Source organism: Hyla sarda, chromosome 4, assembly GCF_029499605.1.
Source record: "Hyla sarda isolate aHylSar1 chromosome 4, aHylSar1.hap1, whole genome shotgun sequence".
Classification (NCBI taxonomy): domain Eukaryota; kingdom Metazoa; phylum Chordata; class Amphibia; order Anura; family Hylidae; genus Hyla; species Hyla sarda.
The window spans coordinates 380,355,264-380,375,731 of NC_079192.1; the positions used below are offsets into that span (position 1 = coordinate 380,355,264).

The 20,468-nt window shown below is 42.4% G+C and overlaps 1 protein-coding gene across 2 annotated transcripts in view; it reads left to right on the forward strand.

Moving 5' to 3' along the window:
* Window positions 1-20,468, forward strand: part of LOC130267337 (cationic amino acid transporter 2-like) — a 35,015-nt gene that overhangs the window by 7,876 nt on the left and 6,671 nt on the right. Inside the window, exons 1-9 of one of the 2 annotated variants that reach the window (XM_056516919.1) lie at window positions 414-802; window positions 7,303-7,678; window positions 10,653-10,808; window positions 12,652-12,817; window positions 13,561-13,697; window positions 14,388-14,610; window positions 16,556-16,692; window positions 17,300-17,402; window positions 17,850-17,968. In XM_056516919.1, the coding sequence (XP_056372894.1) occupies window positions 7,303-7,678; window positions 10,653-10,808; window positions 12,652-12,817; window positions 13,561-13,697; window positions 14,388-14,610; window positions 16,556-16,692; window positions 17,300-17,402; window positions 17,850-17,968 (1,417 nt within the window). In that variant the 5' untranslated portion in view covers window positions 414-802. Of the gene's footprint in view, window positions 1-413; window positions 803-7,302; window positions 7,679-10,652; window positions 10,809-12,651; window positions 12,818-13,560; window positions 13,698-14,387; window positions 14,611-16,555; window positions 16,693-17,299; window positions 17,403-17,849; window positions 17,969-20,468 lie in introns of those variants that run through there. The other variant, XM_056516918.1, reaches the window with a different exon arrangement.

Below are 20,468 nucleotides of genomic sequence, written 5' to 3' on the forward strand. Positions count from 1 at the left end.
ATGCCTGCCCCCAATCTCATGTTGGCCCCTGATCTCTGCATGTGCTCTTACCCCTTGCTTTGCCAAGGTATTTTTACAAACAGTCTAATAGATCATTGCATATTGCAGTGGACAGCTGGTACAAAAGATTGGCATCTGGAGCCAACAGTAACTGATACTGTAACACAGCAAAATACTGCTATGTAATAGGAAGACAGATATGAATGAGGGCTTTGTATATTACATAATAAGAAGAAAGGACAATAAACCGTTTTGTCCATTTGGTAGAAAATTTACATCCGTGAGTCAAAGTTTTCAAGTGTTGTTTCTTTAACTTTTCTTCTACCTAAGAAAATGTTCGGCCCTCTCATACCCGATGCCAACAAAAGGGACCATGTCAACTATTTGCTGACCGTCGCTGCTTATTATGAGCGGAGGCGAGACCTGCAGCACATTCCCAAAGAAAGGAGATTATCAGATTTGAGAAATGCATAGCAAACATTGAATAGTTCCTTAGTATTGAGCTGGACTGGCATCTTAAGGGGCTTTAACCCCTTCTTTCCTATCATTTCTTTCATTAGTTTTCAGCAGTTAGCTGGATATCATCTGTGGAACAGGCTCAGTGTAAGCTTGTTTGTAGTATTTTGGTATTAATGGCCTGATGGATTATATAATGTTGTGCTGTGATTTGTTTTGCTGCTGAAGGGTTAAAATATTAGAAAGGCTTAAATGGAGGGGGAAAGGCATTCGGAATTAATTTAGTAATACTTTCCTGGAGGAACAGATCAGCGGCATTGTCAGGTGGTGCAAGTACAGCTCCAAGGTAAGGTTTTCTCCTGGTTTTTAAAGTTTTTTTTTTCACATTTCTTCATCTTTAAATGTAGAAACTATTGGGAATCATTGATCTATATGGGAATAATAAATAGAAAGCAACCATGGGGCCTAAAGCCAAACTTGGAGTTTTACTGTAAGGGACATGAAGAGTTTAGGCTCTGCTTGCATTGTGGCCTCTATTTATAACAGAAGCCATGGTACTCTGCTGTATTACTCATACTATGGATGATGCTAGATGGATCCTATTACTTTAGAATGGGGTTCCATCATTTCAATGGGGAGAATAGTTCTGTATGCATCACTATTCCTCCTGCCCCAACCCAAATACATTTGTTGTGTACATTCATCCTATGACCTGGGGGATACTGCTGGTACCTATGCAGAATATGTTCATACACCCACTATAGACCTGATGGAGGTCATAAAAAATTCTTTGTATCCATCCAGCAGGTATGTGTCTGGAGAATTTTTGTTTTTACCATCCGATCTCATAGGATATGACAGATGCAAATATTGTCATGTGAATGCATCCCAATTCTTAGACAGTGTAAACTAAGAATATTATCAGGGGGAGAGAAATATTGAAGTGCTAGTTAAAACATAGCTTTTATTATATATACTAAAACACACTAAGTAACAAAGTGATGTATTGACAGTGACAGAGCAACGTTGTCAGCCCTGTAACTGAATGATAGACACAAACAAGGTTGTTAAAATTGCATGTGAGGAGGATACCTCACACATACAAAAGCCTAATTGTAATGTATGCTGGTACTGTAATTAATCAAAATAGGACTACTGGCTCCGCCCAACGTGTTTCAGCACATTGTTGCATGTGACCTCATCAGGGGATGACAGGCATAGATGATTACAGCGATTACATAGGGTGAAAAACATCAGAGGTAGCTGATACATTAGCGACCCCTGGAATGAGCGTGCTTGATGTCATGCACTAGTACTCTACACAGCATATGAACAAAAGGACCCAAACGCAACGGTTACAGCGTCTATCTGGGATGAATCCTGACGATGTGTGTATAAACCTGCAGTGGCGGGCAGCCGAGCATTCAGCTACCCCTGATGTTTTTCACCCTATGTAATCGCTATAATCATCTATGCCTGTCAGCCCCTGATGAGGTCACATGTAACAATGTGCTGAAACGCATTGGGCAGAGCCAGTAGTCCTATTTTGATTAATTACAGTACCAGCATACATTACAATTAGGATTTTCAATTTTAACAGCCTTGTTTGTGTCGATCATTCAGTTACAGGGCTGATAACGTTGCTCTGTCACTGTCAATACATCACCTTGTTACTTAGTGTGTTTTAGTGTATATAATAAAAGCTATGTTTTAACTAGCACTTCAATATTTCTCTCCCCCTGATAATATTCTAATTTATGCTTATTGGGAGTTGTTTAATTTGGGAGTGGACACCAATATTAGTCCATATTACAATTAACAGTGTAAACTGAGGCCTGACCTCACACTGGAAACCATAGCTGATCTGGTAGATAGATGCTGGTATACAGAGCCTGTACACTGTCCATGCATTGTGCGGGGAGGGCTGCACGAATGATCACTTCCATCATACAGGGAGACATGCCGCCAATGATCAATTATTTTATAAGGGGTTAAAACTATCCGATCGGCCAATGAATAAGCTGGCCCTAGATTAGACAGGCTAAGAAAGCACCAGATTTTACACAGCGGTTTTGACTATTTAGTCTAAGCTTATACCACCAGTATGGGGCGATATTAATTCCCTTGTCTGTCCCACAAATAGAAATGCTGAGGGGGTATATGTTATCTTGACTGCCCACACAGCATTGTTTAGAATGGAAAGATACTGTCATTTCTTAATATCAACGGAGGAAAAGAAAAAAAAAGTTAACTGCAGTATAATTCTTTTAGAATTTTGTAATTATTTATTTGCTTTACATATACGAGTGGGTCATAACTTTGTATTTTACACACATTGCAATCCCTCCCTCTGTACCCCAGTGTTTTACCTTGTGTATATCTGCCATTAGTGTCAATGGTCTCTGTGCTGTACTTAATATTCCTCTCTGGTCCCGCAGTTGGAGAAGAAATAATAATGTTGTTCGGGCAGTACGCTACTTGCTTACAAATCAAAGACTGGTCCTATGGGAAAACTGTAGGGATCCTTGAGGTGATCCTAGGATAATATAAGTTGAGAAGAGAGTTGCTTCCAGGGGTGTTACTCAAATCTTACATACTATCTATACTATCTTACATACCATGTGCCATTTATAATACTCATGTCTTCTTATATTCCCTTTAGCTTCCACTATCTGCAAGACCTTTGCAGCGGCGTTGAAGGTTTACATGACTTTTCTACACATGTTGTATAGTACACTATGCAGCATGCCTAAGATCCTTTAAGGTTATCCAGGAATAGAAAAACAGCGCTTATTTCTTACAAAAAATGTTTCTCGTCCGTCTCCAAGTTGGGAATGGTATTACAACTTAGCTGCATTTAAAGGGGTACTCCGGTGCAAAACGTTTTTTTTTTTTTTTTAAATGAACTGGTACCAGAAAGTTAAACAGATTTGTAAATTATTTCTATTTAAAAATCTTAATCTTCCCAGTACTTATTAGCAGCTATATGTTACAGAGGAAATTCTTTTCTTTTTTTAATTTATTTTTTTGTCTTGTCCACGGTGCTCTGCTGACACCTGATGCCCGTAACATGAACTGTCCAGAGCAAGAGAAAATCCCCAGAGCAAAACTATGCTGCTCTGGACAGTTCATGCAGCATAGGTTTGCTCTGGGGATTTTCTCCTGCTCTGGACAGTTCATGATACGGGCATCAGGTGTCAGCAGAGAGCACTGTGGACAAGACAAAAAATAAATTCCAAAAGAAAAGAATTTCCTCTGTAGTATATAGCAGATAATAAGTACTGGAAGGGTAAAGATTTTTTAATAGAAGTAATTTACAAATTTTTTCTTCATTTACTTAGACTCTCTTATACCATTATTATAGTCCATACGGTCAGGTTTCTGCTGCTTTTTCATAGTAACATGCATAGACGATAAGGGCCCATGGCAAAGATCAGACTGTCCCCACTACGCTTGTTGGGTATTTCTAAACAGGACAGTAGGGCCTGTATTGTGTTACTGTTGTCCCTATACTTTTCATGACCCTTGTACCAACTGATCACTCCCTTGTTCGCTCAGAATACAGTGCATCTGTAGAGGAAATTCTTCCAGGGGTCCCCTCTCTCCAAGGACCCCATATCAGCTGCATGGGCCACCCCAGTCTTTGAGGTTAGTCTGCTGTGGTACTTTTTCCATAAAAACCTCACTGACTTATCATAAATTGGATTCATCAGATCTACTACACATGGGACCGTCAAAACTGTCATGGATCCAGTTACAGATGACAAGACGCTAGTGTGAACAGAGCCTTATCCTTTTTCCTAGGGGACATTCACATCACATTTTGGCTGCATTGTTACAGAGCTATAGATTTAAATAGATCAAACATAGTTTATTTGTGGCTACATTTGGTCTGCTTTGTGTTTTATTTAAGGGATTTAAAAGCCTATGGTGCCAGAAAGTTAAACAGATTTGTAAATTACTTCTATTTAAAAGTATGCTCCACAGGAAGTTCTTTTCTTTTTGAATTTCCTTTCTGTCTGACCACAGTGCTCTCTGCTGACACTTCTGTCCATTTTAGGAACTGTCCAGAGTAGGAACAAATACCCATAACAAACCTATCCTTCTCTGGACAGATTCTAACATGGACAAAGGTGTCAGCAGAGAGCACTGTGGTCAGACAGAAAAGAAATTCACATAGAAAAGCACTTCCTGTAGAGCATACAGCAGCTGATAAGTACTGGAAAGATTAAGATTTTTAAAAAGAAGTAATTTACAAATCTGTTTAACTTTCTGGCATCAGTTGATAAAAAAAAACAAAACTGTTTTCTAGCAGAGTACCCCTATAAGTCATGCTGTTTAAAGCATACCTGTCATACGCTCATATAATGCTTCTATATGTTACTCACTAGGTCATGAAGATTCTTCAGATGTCTAGCTTTTGTATTTGACTCACAAATCCCTCCTTTCTGCTGCTCACTTATTCTAACATCCACTGCTCAAGAAGGTGTGTGTCCAATGCAAGCACTGAGCCCGCCCTCACTTTCTATGCATTCACTTCCTTCCTGAGTCTGCTGTGCTGGTTCTCTTTGTCCAATCACTGCAGGCTGCTCTGTAACCCCCTCCTCTCTGTTTTCATGCTGCAGTCTGATAGGAGAAGAGTGAGCACAGAGGAGTGCTAGTCCTGCCCTCACTTACTGGACTTTGTCCCAGCCTGTGCTTAAAGGAGTAGTCCAGTGGTGATTCAGTGGTGAGCAACTTATCCCCTATCCTAAGGATAGGGGATAAGTTGCAGATCGCGGGGGGTCCGACCCCTGGGGCCCCCCGCGATCTCCTGTACGGAGCCTTGACAGCCCGCTGGAAGGGGGCGTGTCGACCTCCGCACGAGGCGGCGGCCAACACGCCCCCTCAATACAACTCTATGGCAGAGCCGAAGCGCTGCCTTCGGCAATCTCCGGCTCTGCCATAGAGATGTATTGAGGGGGCGTGTCGGCCGCCGCCTCGTGCGGGGGTCGACACCCGCTATCTCGGCGGAGAGCCGGGGCCCCGTACAGAGAGATCGCAGGGGGCCTCAGCGGTCGGACCCCCCCGCGATCTCAAACTTATCCCCTATCCTTAGGATAGGGGATAAGTTTTTCACCACTGGACTACTCCTTTAAGCTGGGACAAAAATGATGCTGCAGCCGGACAGGTTTATGTTCTGGATGGTATGGGGACCCCTAGTGGCCTTTTCATAACTCATGATTTCTATAAAAAGGAGACAAACATTTTTATGAAGTATATTTAAAACATTAATGCTATGCCAAGATGTACAAGGTCAGGTTTTTGATTCTGACCTTGGCCATTTAAGGCTGGGTTCACACATAGTCCCAGATTTATCAATCTGTCTGAAACACATATTGTCTTGTTTCACCCATAACAACCAATCACAGCTCAGTGTTCATATAACCAGAGCTCATTAAGATTTGAATGCTGAGTTATGATTGGTTTCTATGGGCAAAACCAGACAGTTTGGGTTTTAGGCAGATTGATAAAGCTGGGATATTGTATTTTGGCCAGCATTTGGGTCAGTATTTTTTAGGCAAAACCAGAAGTGGATCCTAACACAGAAACAGGTGCAAATCTGTCCATTGTAGTGTTTCTCTGTGGTTCCATTCCTGGTTTTACTTAGAGATAATAGAAAAATAGTATGTGTGGACCCTGCCTAAAACTAACAAGATACATCCCTTTTAGCCTTAGACCAACAACTTGTGACAATCTGATCATTGGGTGCTCTCCTGTTAGGACCTCGAGCAATAGGCTGTAATTATGTTATACATATAAAACATGTTAGCCAAAAACAATCTGTCAGTGTTTTCACCTTAGGGAGAACAAAATGACAGGGCATTGAAATTTGACATGACAAAACACTCCTTCACACAGCATCATCTGTTGGTGGAGATTTGCAAGCCCTCCATACTCAACAGGTTTGACTGACTTTTTTTCAAATGTTCATGAAGACCTTAAAGGGGTAAGTTTCTGATCGTGGAGGGTCAGACTGCTGGAGCCATCCAAGATCTCCTGTACGGGGGTGGCTATTCACCCGTCCTCGGTGTGTTCTGGCCCCCATCTGCGGAGATGGGTTTTAGTGACGGCCCGCTCAGCAAATCATTGACTGAGCCAGGACCCGGTGATTTGCTGGGCCTGCCGTCACTGAAGGCCCTCTCCAAGGGGAGGCAGAGCGCACCAAGGATGATTGAGTAGTCGGCCTCCATACAGGAGATTGGAGGGCCCTTAGCGGTTGAACCCTCCGTGTTCATAAACTTATCCCCTATACTGTATATAGGGATAAGTTTTATTTCCCCGGAATACCCCCCAGCATTCCACTAACGGATGATGCTGTGTGAAGAAATGTTCAAGCATGTCAAATTTCAATGCCCTATCACAGGGGATAATTTTTATTTCCCCAGAGTACTCTTTAAAGTGATTGTCCCAGCAATAATAATTAATTTGCAAGCTTTGTTCCCAGTAGCTAACTTCTGGGGAGTGTGCCAGCATAGAGGGATACTTTTCTCCCTGCTTGCAGAGAACGGAATGAGTCACGAGGGCTGGGACTATATTGCGTTTGCCGCATGGGGGCTAAAACCATTCCTCCATTTAGTGGTCAATGGCTGCATGATGATGTGCTTCATTCAAATCTTGAGTCCAGTGCTTTGTAAGAACCCTATCTACTTTACAATAATGCTTTTTCTAGTACTCTAGAAGGTTCACAAACCTTACAACTTTACATAACAGACTTAAAACAGGCAAATAAGGCAAATAAGATGAATATTTTATATTATGTGTATGCGTCCTTACACATTGATGTTATTCTATATTTCCTTGTAGATGCCGTCCTGTGATGCCCTACGTTACTTTTACAAAAGCCTAACAAGAACTAAAAAAATCAATTTGGAAGGTGTACAGGGATCGAGCCTATGCCGATGTCTGACAGCAGTGGACCTGGTGGCACTGGGTGTAGGAAGCACCTTAGGGGCCGGAGTATATGTCCTAGCCGGAGAGGTGGCAAAGGTGGATTCGGGTCCAAGCATCATCTTATCTTTCTTGATTGCGGCTTTGGCCTCAGTGTTTGCTGGACTGTGCTATGCCGAGTTTGGTGCCCGGGTACCGCTGACTGGATCTGCCTACTTATACAGCTATGTAACGGTTGGCGAGCTTTGGGCTTTTATCACGGGGTGGAACCTGATACTCTCCTATGTCATTGGTAAGAGCTATATTGTCTTCATGTGTTCTCTACAAACAAAATATAAATCATCACTTATCAATATACATTTATATTGCTTTACTGTTTGTACAGAACCTGGGTATGTCTTAATTAAATTTATTGCTGTTTGGATTCTACTCTAGTGTTTTCAGCTTGGGGCACACCTCAGAATTTTTTTTTACTGCAGGGGACACTTACAATCACATGCCCCATGGGACTATAGGACCTGCACCCCCATGGATAGCATTGAACACTGATTCTAGCAACGCACACTGATCCGACCCCAAGTTTAGCAATGTGCACTTATTGTTTACCTGAATGAATGGCCGGGGACTGCCTGCTGTTTAACGCTGTTCCCGGGCTGTCTTCCTCTCTTTTTGCCTCTCCCTCTGTCAGCGTGCATGCAATCAGCCCCAGCAGCAAATAAGACTAGGTTCACATGGCCATTCTCACCCGTCCCGCTATTCTCCCATCATTGCTGCTAAACAGACCATACTAATGTAATGTCCCAGTACAGGACATGGTCCTTCACTACCCTTAGGCCCTGTAAGATTGAGACCCTCAGTGACCTGGGGGCTCCCCTGCAAGGTCTCCCCCTGTGGTTTCCAGAATGTTGTGTATATCACTTTAATGCCTAGACAGTATCCTTATGTATAGGTAGTACAAAGGACCTGTGTAAGTCAGTCACATAATTTGTTGTCACATGTTCTCCCAGAGAGCACCAGCTTAACCTATGACCCCCAGCTTGACTAATGGGCTTTAGTCAAGAACCCCCACTATATAAAGGGGCAGCCATTACAATTCAGTCTCTTATCTCTTACCATCTGCTACTGAGCATAGCAAACACCAGAGATCTCAGTACCAGTGATCAGCATCTGGAAGACCACAAAGCTACAGTCATTCCAGTAATTCAAAAGTCTATGTCTGCTGTCACTACAAATAGTCAAGTCCTGCATATAGTCAAGTCTCAAGATAATTACCTAAAGTCTATTACAATAACTACAAGTCCCAGCAAGCTGCAAGGTCCTTCTGGGTTCCTGGCCACCTCTCTGGGAAATCTGGCCTTAGCTGTGAAGATAATTCCATCTTGAGTCTTATACTCAATAAAGCCTCCGTTTGACCATAACTGGTTGTGGACTCTCATTTCACTACTAGCAGCTGGGATAGCGGAGAAACCGGGTGTGTGGTGTTCCGGAACCCTAAAACCACACTGGTGTCACAAACAATAGGGGTTAACAACATCTTGCCCCGGGGTTAATACCATCTGATCCCATCACTCACACCGCTACACCCATGTGATATACCATATACCGGTGATCCACCACACTAACAAACCGATGCAGACTGATGCAAAGGGATGCTATTAAGTGGCTTCCTGTTGCATCAGTTTTTAATCCATTTGTATCCTTTATTGGTTGCTCACACCTCTTCTGAGCATGCTCAGATGTAATGAAAATCATGGATGCAAACGGATGACATTACAGGCTCATCTATTTGCCATAGACTTCAATGTTAATTTTAAAGGGGTACTCCGCCCCTAGACATCTTATCCCCTATCCAAAGGATAGGGGATAAGATGTCTGATCGTGGGGGTCCCGCCGCTGGGGACCCCCGCAATATAGCATGCAGCACCCACCTGTTTCCCCCACCTGCCTTCACGCCCCCTCCCATAGCCAGCATTGAGGGGACGGGATGTGACATCACACGGGGGCGGAGTTGTGACGTCGGGGGCGGGACCCAGAGCCCCCAGCGCTTCAGGACAAGAAAAAGGTGGGTGCCGCATGCTATATTGCGGGGGTCCACAGCGGCGGAACACCCGCGATCAGACATCTTATCCCCTATCCTTTGGATAGAGGATAAGATGTCTAGGGGTGGAGTACCCCTTTAATATATCCATTTCTAATCCGTTATTGCAAAAAAAATCCAATTGACATCAACGGGATCTATTTACAGCCGTTTGCAAGCCGTTGGCAAAGACTAAAACGGATTTGAGAACAGGCATGAATTAACGGGGACTGACATTAATGTGAATGAGCTCTAAATGGACAGTGATGCATGTAGGGATGGAGGCATGGTCGCAGTCTGAGCTGTAGCAACAGCCAATAGTAGGGGGGGAGGGTGTGCGCGGCTCAGCCAATCATGATGGGTTAGGTGACTTAGCTTTTGAGCAACTGCAGGATTCACATTTGGTGGCAGAGACACAGTTTTCTTCAGATCACCGGTCACATACCTCTGGTGCCGTCAGCCATGCGGCACACTTACAGATGTTTAAAGTTGAAAAATGGTGTTCTACTCTATAAAATGATGGATGGTATACTTTAATGGAAATATATTGCATATGACCCATAGTTTAAATCAGGTTTCAATGTTCAACATATTTTTCATATTTTTGCTGATGTTTCTTTAACTTTTATTATCTTTATTTCAGTTTTCACTCTGGTCACTGAGCCTCATAATAGACTGCAGCTTCTTGTTCTGTAGAGATTACTTCTCAGCACTCCTGTTCTATAGAGATACCCTTTCATATCCCTGTTTTATAGAGATCACTCTCTTAGTCCTGTTCAATTTAGATCACTTCTTAGCAGTCCTGATCTGTAGATATCACTTCTCAGCACTCCTGTTCTATAGATATCACCTTTTCATAGTCCTGCTCTGTAGAGATCACTTTTCTTAGTTTTTGTTCTATATCGATCACTTCTCGGTGCTCCTGTTCTGTAGAGATCAATTCTTTCAGACCTTTTCTATAGAGATAACTTCATAGCACTCCTGTATTGTAAAAATAATTTCTTATCACTCCTGTTGTATACAGATGACCCTCACAGTCCTGTTCTGTAGAGATCACTTCTCAGCACCCTTGTAGAGATCACTTCTCATAGTCCTGTTCTTTAGAATACCTTTCTTATCACTCTTGTTCTGTATGTATAGTATGCTGTATTTTTGCAGCACCCCTTTACCACTAAGTATTGCCTTGTAGGTACATCCAGTGTTGCCCGGGCTTGGAGCGCTACATTTGACGAGCTTGTTGGAAAGGAAATAGGAAAGTTTTTCAGCAGTACAATGCCTATGGATATGCCAGGGCTGGCAGAATACCCTGATATTTTCGCTGTGGCTCTCATACTTATTCTTGCAGGTATTAAATAGGTTCTATGACTTTAGAATTTATTGAAGCGAACAATGAAGAAATAACTCAATTAGTATTTTTTTATATAAATAAAATGATCTGCCTTACATAGCAGAAACAGTGCCCCTGTCTGTCTATTGGTGTGTCTGGTTTTGCAGCTCAGAACATTATTTTCAATAGTACCAGCTAAATAGCCACCCCAAAGAGTAAAAGAGTAGATTGGATAGCTGAAATTTAGCAGTGATATTTGTAATTATTGCATATAGTTAGGCTAGGTTCGAACTATGGAATTTCCAAGTGGAATTCTGCTTTGAAATTCCACTCAGAATTCCGATGCAGCAGAATCCCATTGCTGACCATAGGACTCTGCTGCACAGTGCACACTATGGAATTTCAGTCGCTGCCATAGTGTGAACCCAGCCTCATTGTGTAGTACTACTTACTGAGCCCTGAGACAAAGAATACTATTCAGAGAGTTCACCTGGTAAAATAATCCTGAAATCTTGCAGTATTCATTCTGACCACTAGGGCAAAATCTAACCTGTTTTGTCTGTGATGATGAGGAGGCTACTGGAAAGGGATTTGTACAGCATTATGGGGAAAGCTGTCACCAGTAGATAGAGAAGATAATAGGGGCTCAGCCTCCTCCTCCCTGTAGAATAACCTCTTCATGCCTAGTAACTTTTCCGATTCATGCCAAGGAGACAGCTCAGAAAGTAGAAGTGAAAGATAGAGTGAAATACTAGTGAAATACTGTGATTGCTGGAATAATTTGTGCCAAGTATTGCACCTTACCATATGGTGTTGTACAACACCTTGGTTAGGCTGGGTCCACACTACGTTTTGTCCCATACGGGAGCGCATACGGCAGGAGGGAGCTAAAACCTCGCGCTCCCGTATGTGACCGTATGCGCTCCCGTATGTCATTCACTTCAATGAGCCGACCGGAGTGAAACGTTCGGTCGGCTCATTTTTGCGCCGTATGCGCTTTTACAACCGGACCTAAAACCGTGGTTGACCACGGTTTTAGGTCCGGTTGTAAAAGCGCATACGGCGCAAAAATGAGCCGACCGGACCGAACGTTTCACTCCGGTCGGCTCATTGAAGTGAATGGCATACGGGAGCGCATACGGTCACATACGGGAGCGCGAGCTTTTAGCTCCCTCCTGCCGTATGCGCTCCCGTATGGGACAAAACGTAGTGTGGACCCAGCCTTAGCCTGTAGACTCGCTTGGAGTATGTATGGGGTGGCTGCCTCGGTGTCCTTGACAGTGACCTCCAGGTCCAGTATGATCAGTGGAAAAGAAAGGAAAAAAAGTGGGACTTCCCGGATGGCGCCTTCCCCTTCCCTTCTCTGATAGAAAACTTAAGTAGAAAAAGTTTTCTATCAGGGAAGGCGCCATCCGGGAAGTCCCACTTTTTTCCTTTCTTTTCCAAGGAGGCAGCTCCGGGCTACTGTTGCCCATGTATGTCCATGGGGCTTGCTGTAAAGCATATCTCTAAATGCTGTTAGAAACAGCTCAGGCAAGTTTACTGCCCCCATAATAATGTATAAAAAAAAAATAAAACATTACCCTAAAAAACAGGTTAGAATATGTTGCAGTATCTGGTTCTAATTATTAAAAATCCTCAATATAGGGATCACTGACTGTCGGGGTGTCCCTTACCTAGGGAAGAAAAGGCTCCAGGATATACTATGATGGTCTGGGCAATGTTCTGCTGGGTCATGGTACAGACCAAATGCCAATTGTTATTCCCTAATGGCAGTGGCCACATTTAGTGTGATAATGCTCCCTCTATAATTGAAATTTCTGAAATGGTTTTTGATATAATGTAATTTTTCCTATTTCAGGGCTTCTTTCATTCGGTGTGAAGGAGTCAACCATGGTGAATAAGGTTTTCACAACCATCAACATGATTGTCTTGGTGTTTGTCATAGTCAGTGGATGTGTTAAGGGGGACCTGAGGAACTGGGAGATCACAGAGGAAGAGCTAAATGCCGCCATTCAGAGCATGAGGTATGTGTTATCTTGTATATGGGCTCATATGCCAATTTATTTTATACTATTACATAAACTGGACACCGAACCGTTATCAATACTGATGGTAATTTTGCTATAAATAATTCCCTGTATTAGTCACTTTTCTTATAAGTTAGACACATCAAAAAATGGCTTAATTTGACCTACCAATGGGCCATGTGAACCTGCTCAGAGCTATATATGTATATATGTATATATATATATATATATATATATATATATATATATATGGGAGGTGATGGCAGAACTTGTGCTAAGATTGTATCCTGATGTGTGGTAGTAGGATCAGCTTCAAGAGACCTCCACATTTTGATTTGTGCAATGTTGACCGCTAGAAAGTTGTACTCATCTACTATAGTCGCCCGCTGCTGCCATACCACTTCCTACTCTCGTTTCAACACAAGGGAGTGCTTGCTCAGCTTATTATTGGCTAAGATGATCACTATTATGGGCAATGGTGGGGGAACGGGGTAGATGAGTACAGCTTTTTAATTTTTATTAGCCCAGCCTCTACACTATTGCAAATAAAAATAAATTGCCAGACAACCCCTTTAAACGCCCTCAGGCATCACTCCACACATAACACCCATGATGCTTTGTAATTGCAGTGCGGTTCTATAGAACTCGATATGGCTCGCACCTTCAGAAAGTAGCACTCTAGTTTACTTCAATATAACATGACTTTATTGAGAGACTTATTTTAACCATCATACCAACAGTAACCATTCTGCAGGTGGCAACGTGACTGGCATGTATGGGGTTGGTGGATTCATGCCATTTGGTTTCAGTGGCACTTTGGCTGGAGCAGCTACCTGTTTTTATGCCTTTGTTGGATTTGACTGCATTGCCACAACAGGTATGTATGTGCTGTGTAGTAAAATAAGAGACAAATGAGGTTATGTTTGTTCTATTTAAAGTTAATGACCACTATTTTACGGTCCAAAATAAATTTCGATTCATTTATGTATTTTTTGCTATCAATTTGTCTAATACAGATCAACAAATCCCCACCATAGACATAGATTTAAAGGATAAAATGATTGGTGCCTGTGGTAGTCACTAGGGGGAGCTTAGAAACTTACTGTATACTGGATTATTACTGAATTCAATGTATACACAGTATGCAGCCAACATGTAAGAGAATGGTAGAATGGACATACCTTTTTATATTTTCCTCTTGGCCTCTCTAATGGAGTTGGGTTCCAGGGTCGCAATGCACCCACCTATGTCAGTATCTGGCACTTTTTGGGCCTACTCTGCTGCTGGACACCCTCGGGTCAGCAGACATCTAAGAAACTAACACTATCTTAGCCAACTATCATGACAAGGCATTGCACTGCCATTGCAGCCGGCTAGCCACAGCAAAAAAGGACCTAAAGGTGCACAAATGGTGTCCAATAAATTTAATATGAGCATAGTATTAAATACATAAACATGGATATGACAACAGCACAATAAGACACTACATTTTAAATAATTGAACAGTCTCTCAGGATATATTGATTTCTAGATCAATGGATCTATAAATAACCTAACCTATTTTCAGGAGAGGAAGTAAAGAATCCGCAGAGAGCAATACCTCTGGGCATAGTGGTATCCCTGTCCATTTGCTTCTTGGCATATTTTGGAGTCTCTGCCTCCCTCACTCTCATGATGCCATATTACCTACTGGATTCTCGGAGTCCACTGCCAGCTGCGTTCGAATATGTTGGGTGGAATGTGGCCAAATACATTGTAGCTGTTGGTTCCTTGTGTGCGTTGACCACAAGGTAAGATATTTTTTCAATGGCTTTTTCACCCATAATGCAAACACCACAGTGACCACAGTGCTCTCTTCCTCTGTAATATATGGCAGCTGATAAGTACTGGAAGGATTTTGATTTTTTAAATAGAAATCATTTACAAATCCGTTTAACTTTTTGGGACCAGTTGATTTGAAGAAAAAATCCCCTTTAAAGGGAAGAGGACCTATCTGTAGACCATTGTTTCAGGGTTATTGTCCCTCATCAGTACAATGCAGGGTACTAATATGGCTGGGGGAGAGATTGGTGTCACTTCCTTAAAGGAGTACTTCGCCCCTAGACCTCATGTCCCCTAATCCAAAGGATAGGGGATAAGATGTCTAAATCCTGTGACCACAGTGATCTTCAGGCCAATACCCCAGCTTTCTGAAGATTTATGTTCAGAATGCCGGGTTCAGACATCGGTGGTCGTGACATTACACCATGCCCCCTCCTTTCATGTCTATGGGGTGGGGGGTGGCGTGACAAGAGACCAGAGCCTTCACTCCCCCTCCCATAGACATGAACGGAGAGGGCCTGGTGTGACGTCACATGCACAGCTGCCCAAACCTCGCATTCTGAACATAAATGTTCAGTACGCCAGAGGGCTGGCCCAGAGATCGCAGGGTCCCAGTGGCCAGACCCCCCCACGATCAGACAACTTATGCTATATCCTTTGGATAGGGAATAAGATGTCTAGGGGAAGAGTACCCCTTTAAAGGTGAGATTTTGGTTTGGCTGATGATCCCTAGTCAGATTTCAATAACCTTGTGTGGGTAAGACATTGACTTACAGGATAGCAACCATCAATAGTACTAGAAAGATATTTTTATTGCTGCATGGGAGGAAGAAAGTTAATTAAACTAAGTAAAGACATTATTTTGTGGTTTATTATGGTAGGCTTACCTCCTACCTTTTAACACTTACATAGACATCCTATAATCTAACACAAATTGAATCTATTTACAAGGCTAACACTTACATATAATCTTTCTCTGAGAGAACTCCAGGAGATATCTACATTAAAGGTATATCTGACACAGAAACATTTCTATCAGTCTGGGTCTCAGTTTTGATTGGTCCGGGTCTCAAGACCCTCAAAGATCAGGAGAATAAGCGGGGAAAAGCTTTACTCCTCTGCTCTCAAGTGATTTTGGCACGCTGCTCCAAAGATAAAACGTGCACTTATCTTAGCTCATTTTCTTGATCGGTGGGGGTCTCAGTACTGAGTCCCCGACCGATCAAAACTTTTGACATGTCTCTGTAATTAAAGTTATTTTTAAGTGACAGGTACACTTTAAGCCTCATGCACATGGAACTCTTTGGTTAATGCTGTTCAGGACAGGCTGACACTATATGACACTGTAGTCACCCATCAGAGTATGGAGCCAGTATGGCAGCTCATAGAATCTGTATGGAGGAGTACTCTGTGCATGCACTTCGATACATGCTCTGTATAGAGGTATTCAATGAATCAAGAGAATACTATATACCACAGTGGATTCTGTACATACAGACCCCAAGGGAGTAAAACATTTTTGTACAGAATTCATATAGAATGCCAAAGTAAAAAAAACACATTTTGTACAAAAGGTACAGTACTGTATGCACTGCTATAATAAGTCTAATGGGGCTTCATCAAAAATAGAGCCATAAGATACGGCCATATGCATGAGCCCTTCATGGATGAATACATACTGCTGTATTCTCATACTATATATATATATATATATATATATATATATATATATATATATATATTATATATACACACATACAATATGTATACCACGTATACCCAGATCAATACATAGCATATGTACCTATTGTACATCTCATTTCCATATATCAAAATAAGCTCTAAGATTTGATGAGTGCATTGTCTACTTAGTGTGTACCCTTTTTTGCACCATACCCTGTAACCTTTTATCAGCCTTCTAGGATCTATATTCCCAATGCCTAGGATTCTGTTCGCCATGGCTAGAGATGGGCTACTTTTTCAGCCATTGTCTCGGGTTAGCAGCCGGCAAAGTCCAGTGATTGCCACCATGACTTCTGGAGTAGTCGCAGGTATGCTTTTCTATTCTATTAGAACTAATTAGTAATTTATAAAATATTAGAAATTGGGACACTGACAATCACATGTCGTATAGCACAATTTATTTTATTCCAGCACAGCAGCATCTATGCATTTCATTACTCTAGCTTGATCATGTGATCACCAGCCTGACTCTAAAGACATCAGTCCTAAATTCTTGTGAACTACAGGATGACATCATTATCTAACAGATACCCTCCTGATAGCAACCAGACCCCTCCCCTCCCAGATCTGTTTACTGATGCCATTTCAATGGGAGGGATTAGAATACACAGTAGTAATATAACTCCCCTGATGCTGTGTTCACCCATTGTATTTTCTGCTGCTTTTTTTTTTTTAAGTTTTTGCTAAGATTTTCAAACATCGTGGAAAAAATTGTGATTTTATGGGAAATCGCAGCAGAAATGCAGTAAAGACACATAAAAAAAATAGATTGAACACAGCCTAAAGACTTCAGATCTTGATAAAACACCTCAGTTGTGATTTTAGGTCAGATCACTTTTCACCTTATAATAAGTAAGAAGGAATTAATAATAAGAGTGTACAAACTATTATAACAGCACACGTTCTGCTTCACAGCTCTCATGGCGTTCCTCTTTGATCTGAAAGCCTTGGTGGATATGATGTCTATTGGAACCTTGCTGGCCTACACCTTGGTGTCTGCTTGTGTCCTGTTACTGAGGTAAAAGTAATAATTTAGACATGTGTAATGTTAAAGGGGTACTCCGCCATTAGACATCTTATCCCCTATCCAAAGGATAGGGGATAAGATGTCTAATCGTGGGGATCCCGCCACTGGGAACCCCTGCGATCTCCAGTACACCACCCCAGTATTCTGAAGTTTGAGTTGTCAACAATGGGTTCGGGGCCTGGTCATGACATAACGCCACGCCGTCTTTGGGAGGGGGTGTGGCGTGACATCATGACCACGGTCCCAAACCCAGCGTTCAGAATGAAAATTTCAGAATGCCAGGGTGGCGTACTGGAGAATGTGGGGGTTTCCAGTGGCGGGACCCCCACGATCAGACATCTTATCCCCTCTCCTTTGAATAGGGGATAAGATGTCTAGGAGCGGAGTACCCCTTTAAGCATGTACATTATTTGGTAAGTTTTTATTCTGTAATTCTAGGTACCAAATACAAACTGAAACAACCAATGGAAGCGTTCAGGAACCTCATGGTAACACACCTCCAGCAATGAGGCCGGCACGTTCCTCCACACTGGTGACACGTAGTGTGATAGCTATAAGTTAGTGTCCTATATGTCTTTATAACTTTAGCATGTCATTAATATTGAGTATCGATGTTCCCTAATGTAGGCATACCCCCAGCCATAAATGTTCTATCACGGTTATAGGCTATGTCCACCTTTTCTACTATTTTTTCCCAGTGCATATAAATAAAAAAAATATATATCTATTCGACTTAAAACTTCCTAATAGTACTAGATCTCCGATACTGACCTATGTCTCTGTGGTTGTAGACTGGAAAACAATTTATTTTAAATCAACTGGTGCCAGAAAGCTAAACAGATTTGTAAATTACTTCTATTAAAAAAAATATTTATCCTTCCAGTACTCATCAGCTGCTATTTACTACATAGAAAATAAATTAAAAAAGAAAAAATCTTTCTGTCTGACCACAGTACTCTCTGCTGACACCTCTGTCCGTGTCAGGAACCGTTCAAAGCAGGATAGGTTTGCAATGGGGATTTTCTCCTGCTCTGGACAGTTCCTGACCTGAACAGAGGTGTCAGCAGAGAGCACTGTGGTCAGACAGAAAATAAATTAAAAAAAGTAAATAACTTCCTGTGGAGCATACAGCAGCTGATAAGTACTGGATGGATTAAGATTTTTTTTTTAATAGAAGTAATTTACAAATCTGTATAACTTTCTGGCACCAGTTGATTTAAAATACATTTTTTCCAGTGGAGTACCCTTTTAAGTTAGCAACATAGGGGACAGATAAACACAATAACACAGCAACAGACTACACACAGAGCTTGTTTGTAGTCTGTAACCACAGAGAGACAAAAATGTCTGTCCAGGAACAGTAGACACAAAATGGTAGGAGATATTTCTTGACTATTTGTACTGAGTAAACATTTGTTTTATTTAAGATGCATTGCAGTAAATGAATAGGTAGTAAACATGTAAATATCTTTATGTGAATAGATTCGTTATAACTTGATTGAAATCTCAGCTCTCTCTATAGGTCGGACTCCCGAGCATATCAATAAATGACAAGTTACCCTGAATCCCCCCCTCTCCCCCACACACAAAAAGATATGTATCAATCTGCTTAGCTCCTCCTGCTCTATAACATAATGCAGCTAGATTAGATAGCATGGTGACAGCTTTTCATGGTGACAGGTTCCCTTTAAAATATTATTGGGATCAATTTCTTACACTGCAGCTTATCTTTCACAAAGTTGTGTGCCTACAAGATTGAGCAATTTATGGCCCATGCACATTGTTGTGCCTTGTGCACAGACATAGAATGCTTCCCTTATTTGCTGCCATTTATACCCCTAGGTGGTACTGTACTCTCTGCTAGAAGCAATACAACTAAAAGGGGTTATCCCTTTAAAGAAAAACTATGGCAAAAATTTACTTATCCACAGGATATAGGGGATAAGTAGCTAATCTCAGGGGGTTGATGGCTGAAGCTTCACGCGATCTCTGGGATGGGACCCGGCGCTTAGTGTGGAGTGTGTGCAGCAGACGGCACATAGTGCATTCATTTCTATGGGAGCGCCGAAAAGACCTGGGTATCATTGGCGCTCCCACAGAAATGAATGGAGCGCATACTGTCTACAGTACTTCTCAGTGAGAGAGTCAGGGTCCCGTCCCGGAGATCACGGGGGTCTCAGTGGTTGGAGCCCCCACGATCAGATACTTATTCCCTATCCAGCGGAGCACTGCTTCTTTTCTCTTTGGGCTCGATTCCTGTCTTGCACACAAAGACTTTCTATGAAGCCCGTCTTCTGTTTTCCGGACAGAATGGGAAGTCGTGGCACTTAGCGCACACTTTTCCTTGCTCATTCTAGAGATCGGTGAAGGTCAGAGCACTCAGACCTTCAACCAATATAAACTTTTGACAGATATAGAAAAACATAGCTGATTTCTTCCAAAAATAGTGTCTCACCTGTCCCCAGGTTGTACGTGGTATAAAATCTTTGCTCCATTCACATACAGTATCTCCCATAAGTAAGTACACCCCTCACATTTTTGTAAATATTTTCTTCTTAAGACAACACTGAAGAAATGACACTCTGCTACAATGTACCGTATTTTTCGCCGTATAAGACGCACTTTTTCTTCCCCAAAACTGGGGGGGGGGGGAAAGTTGGTGCGTCTTATACGGCGAATACCTGCGTCCATCAATGGCCGGGACCCGCCGCTAATACAGGACATCACTGATCGCGGTGATGCCCTGTATTAACCCTTCAGACGTGGCGATCAAAGCTGACCGCCGCGTCTGAAGCGAAAATACACTAACCCGGCTGTTCGGGACCGCCGCGGTGAAATCACAGCGTCCCGAACAGCTTACAGGACATCGGGAGGGAACTTACCTGCCTCCTCGGTGCCGGGATCCCCTGCATGGCCGGCGCTCTCCTTCGACGTCATCACGTAATCGCGCACGCCGTCCAGTCATCCAATAAGAGCGGCGTGCATAACGACGTGATGACGGCGATGGAGAGCGTGGATCCCGGGAAGAAGACGTCCGGAGCGTCGGGGACACCATGG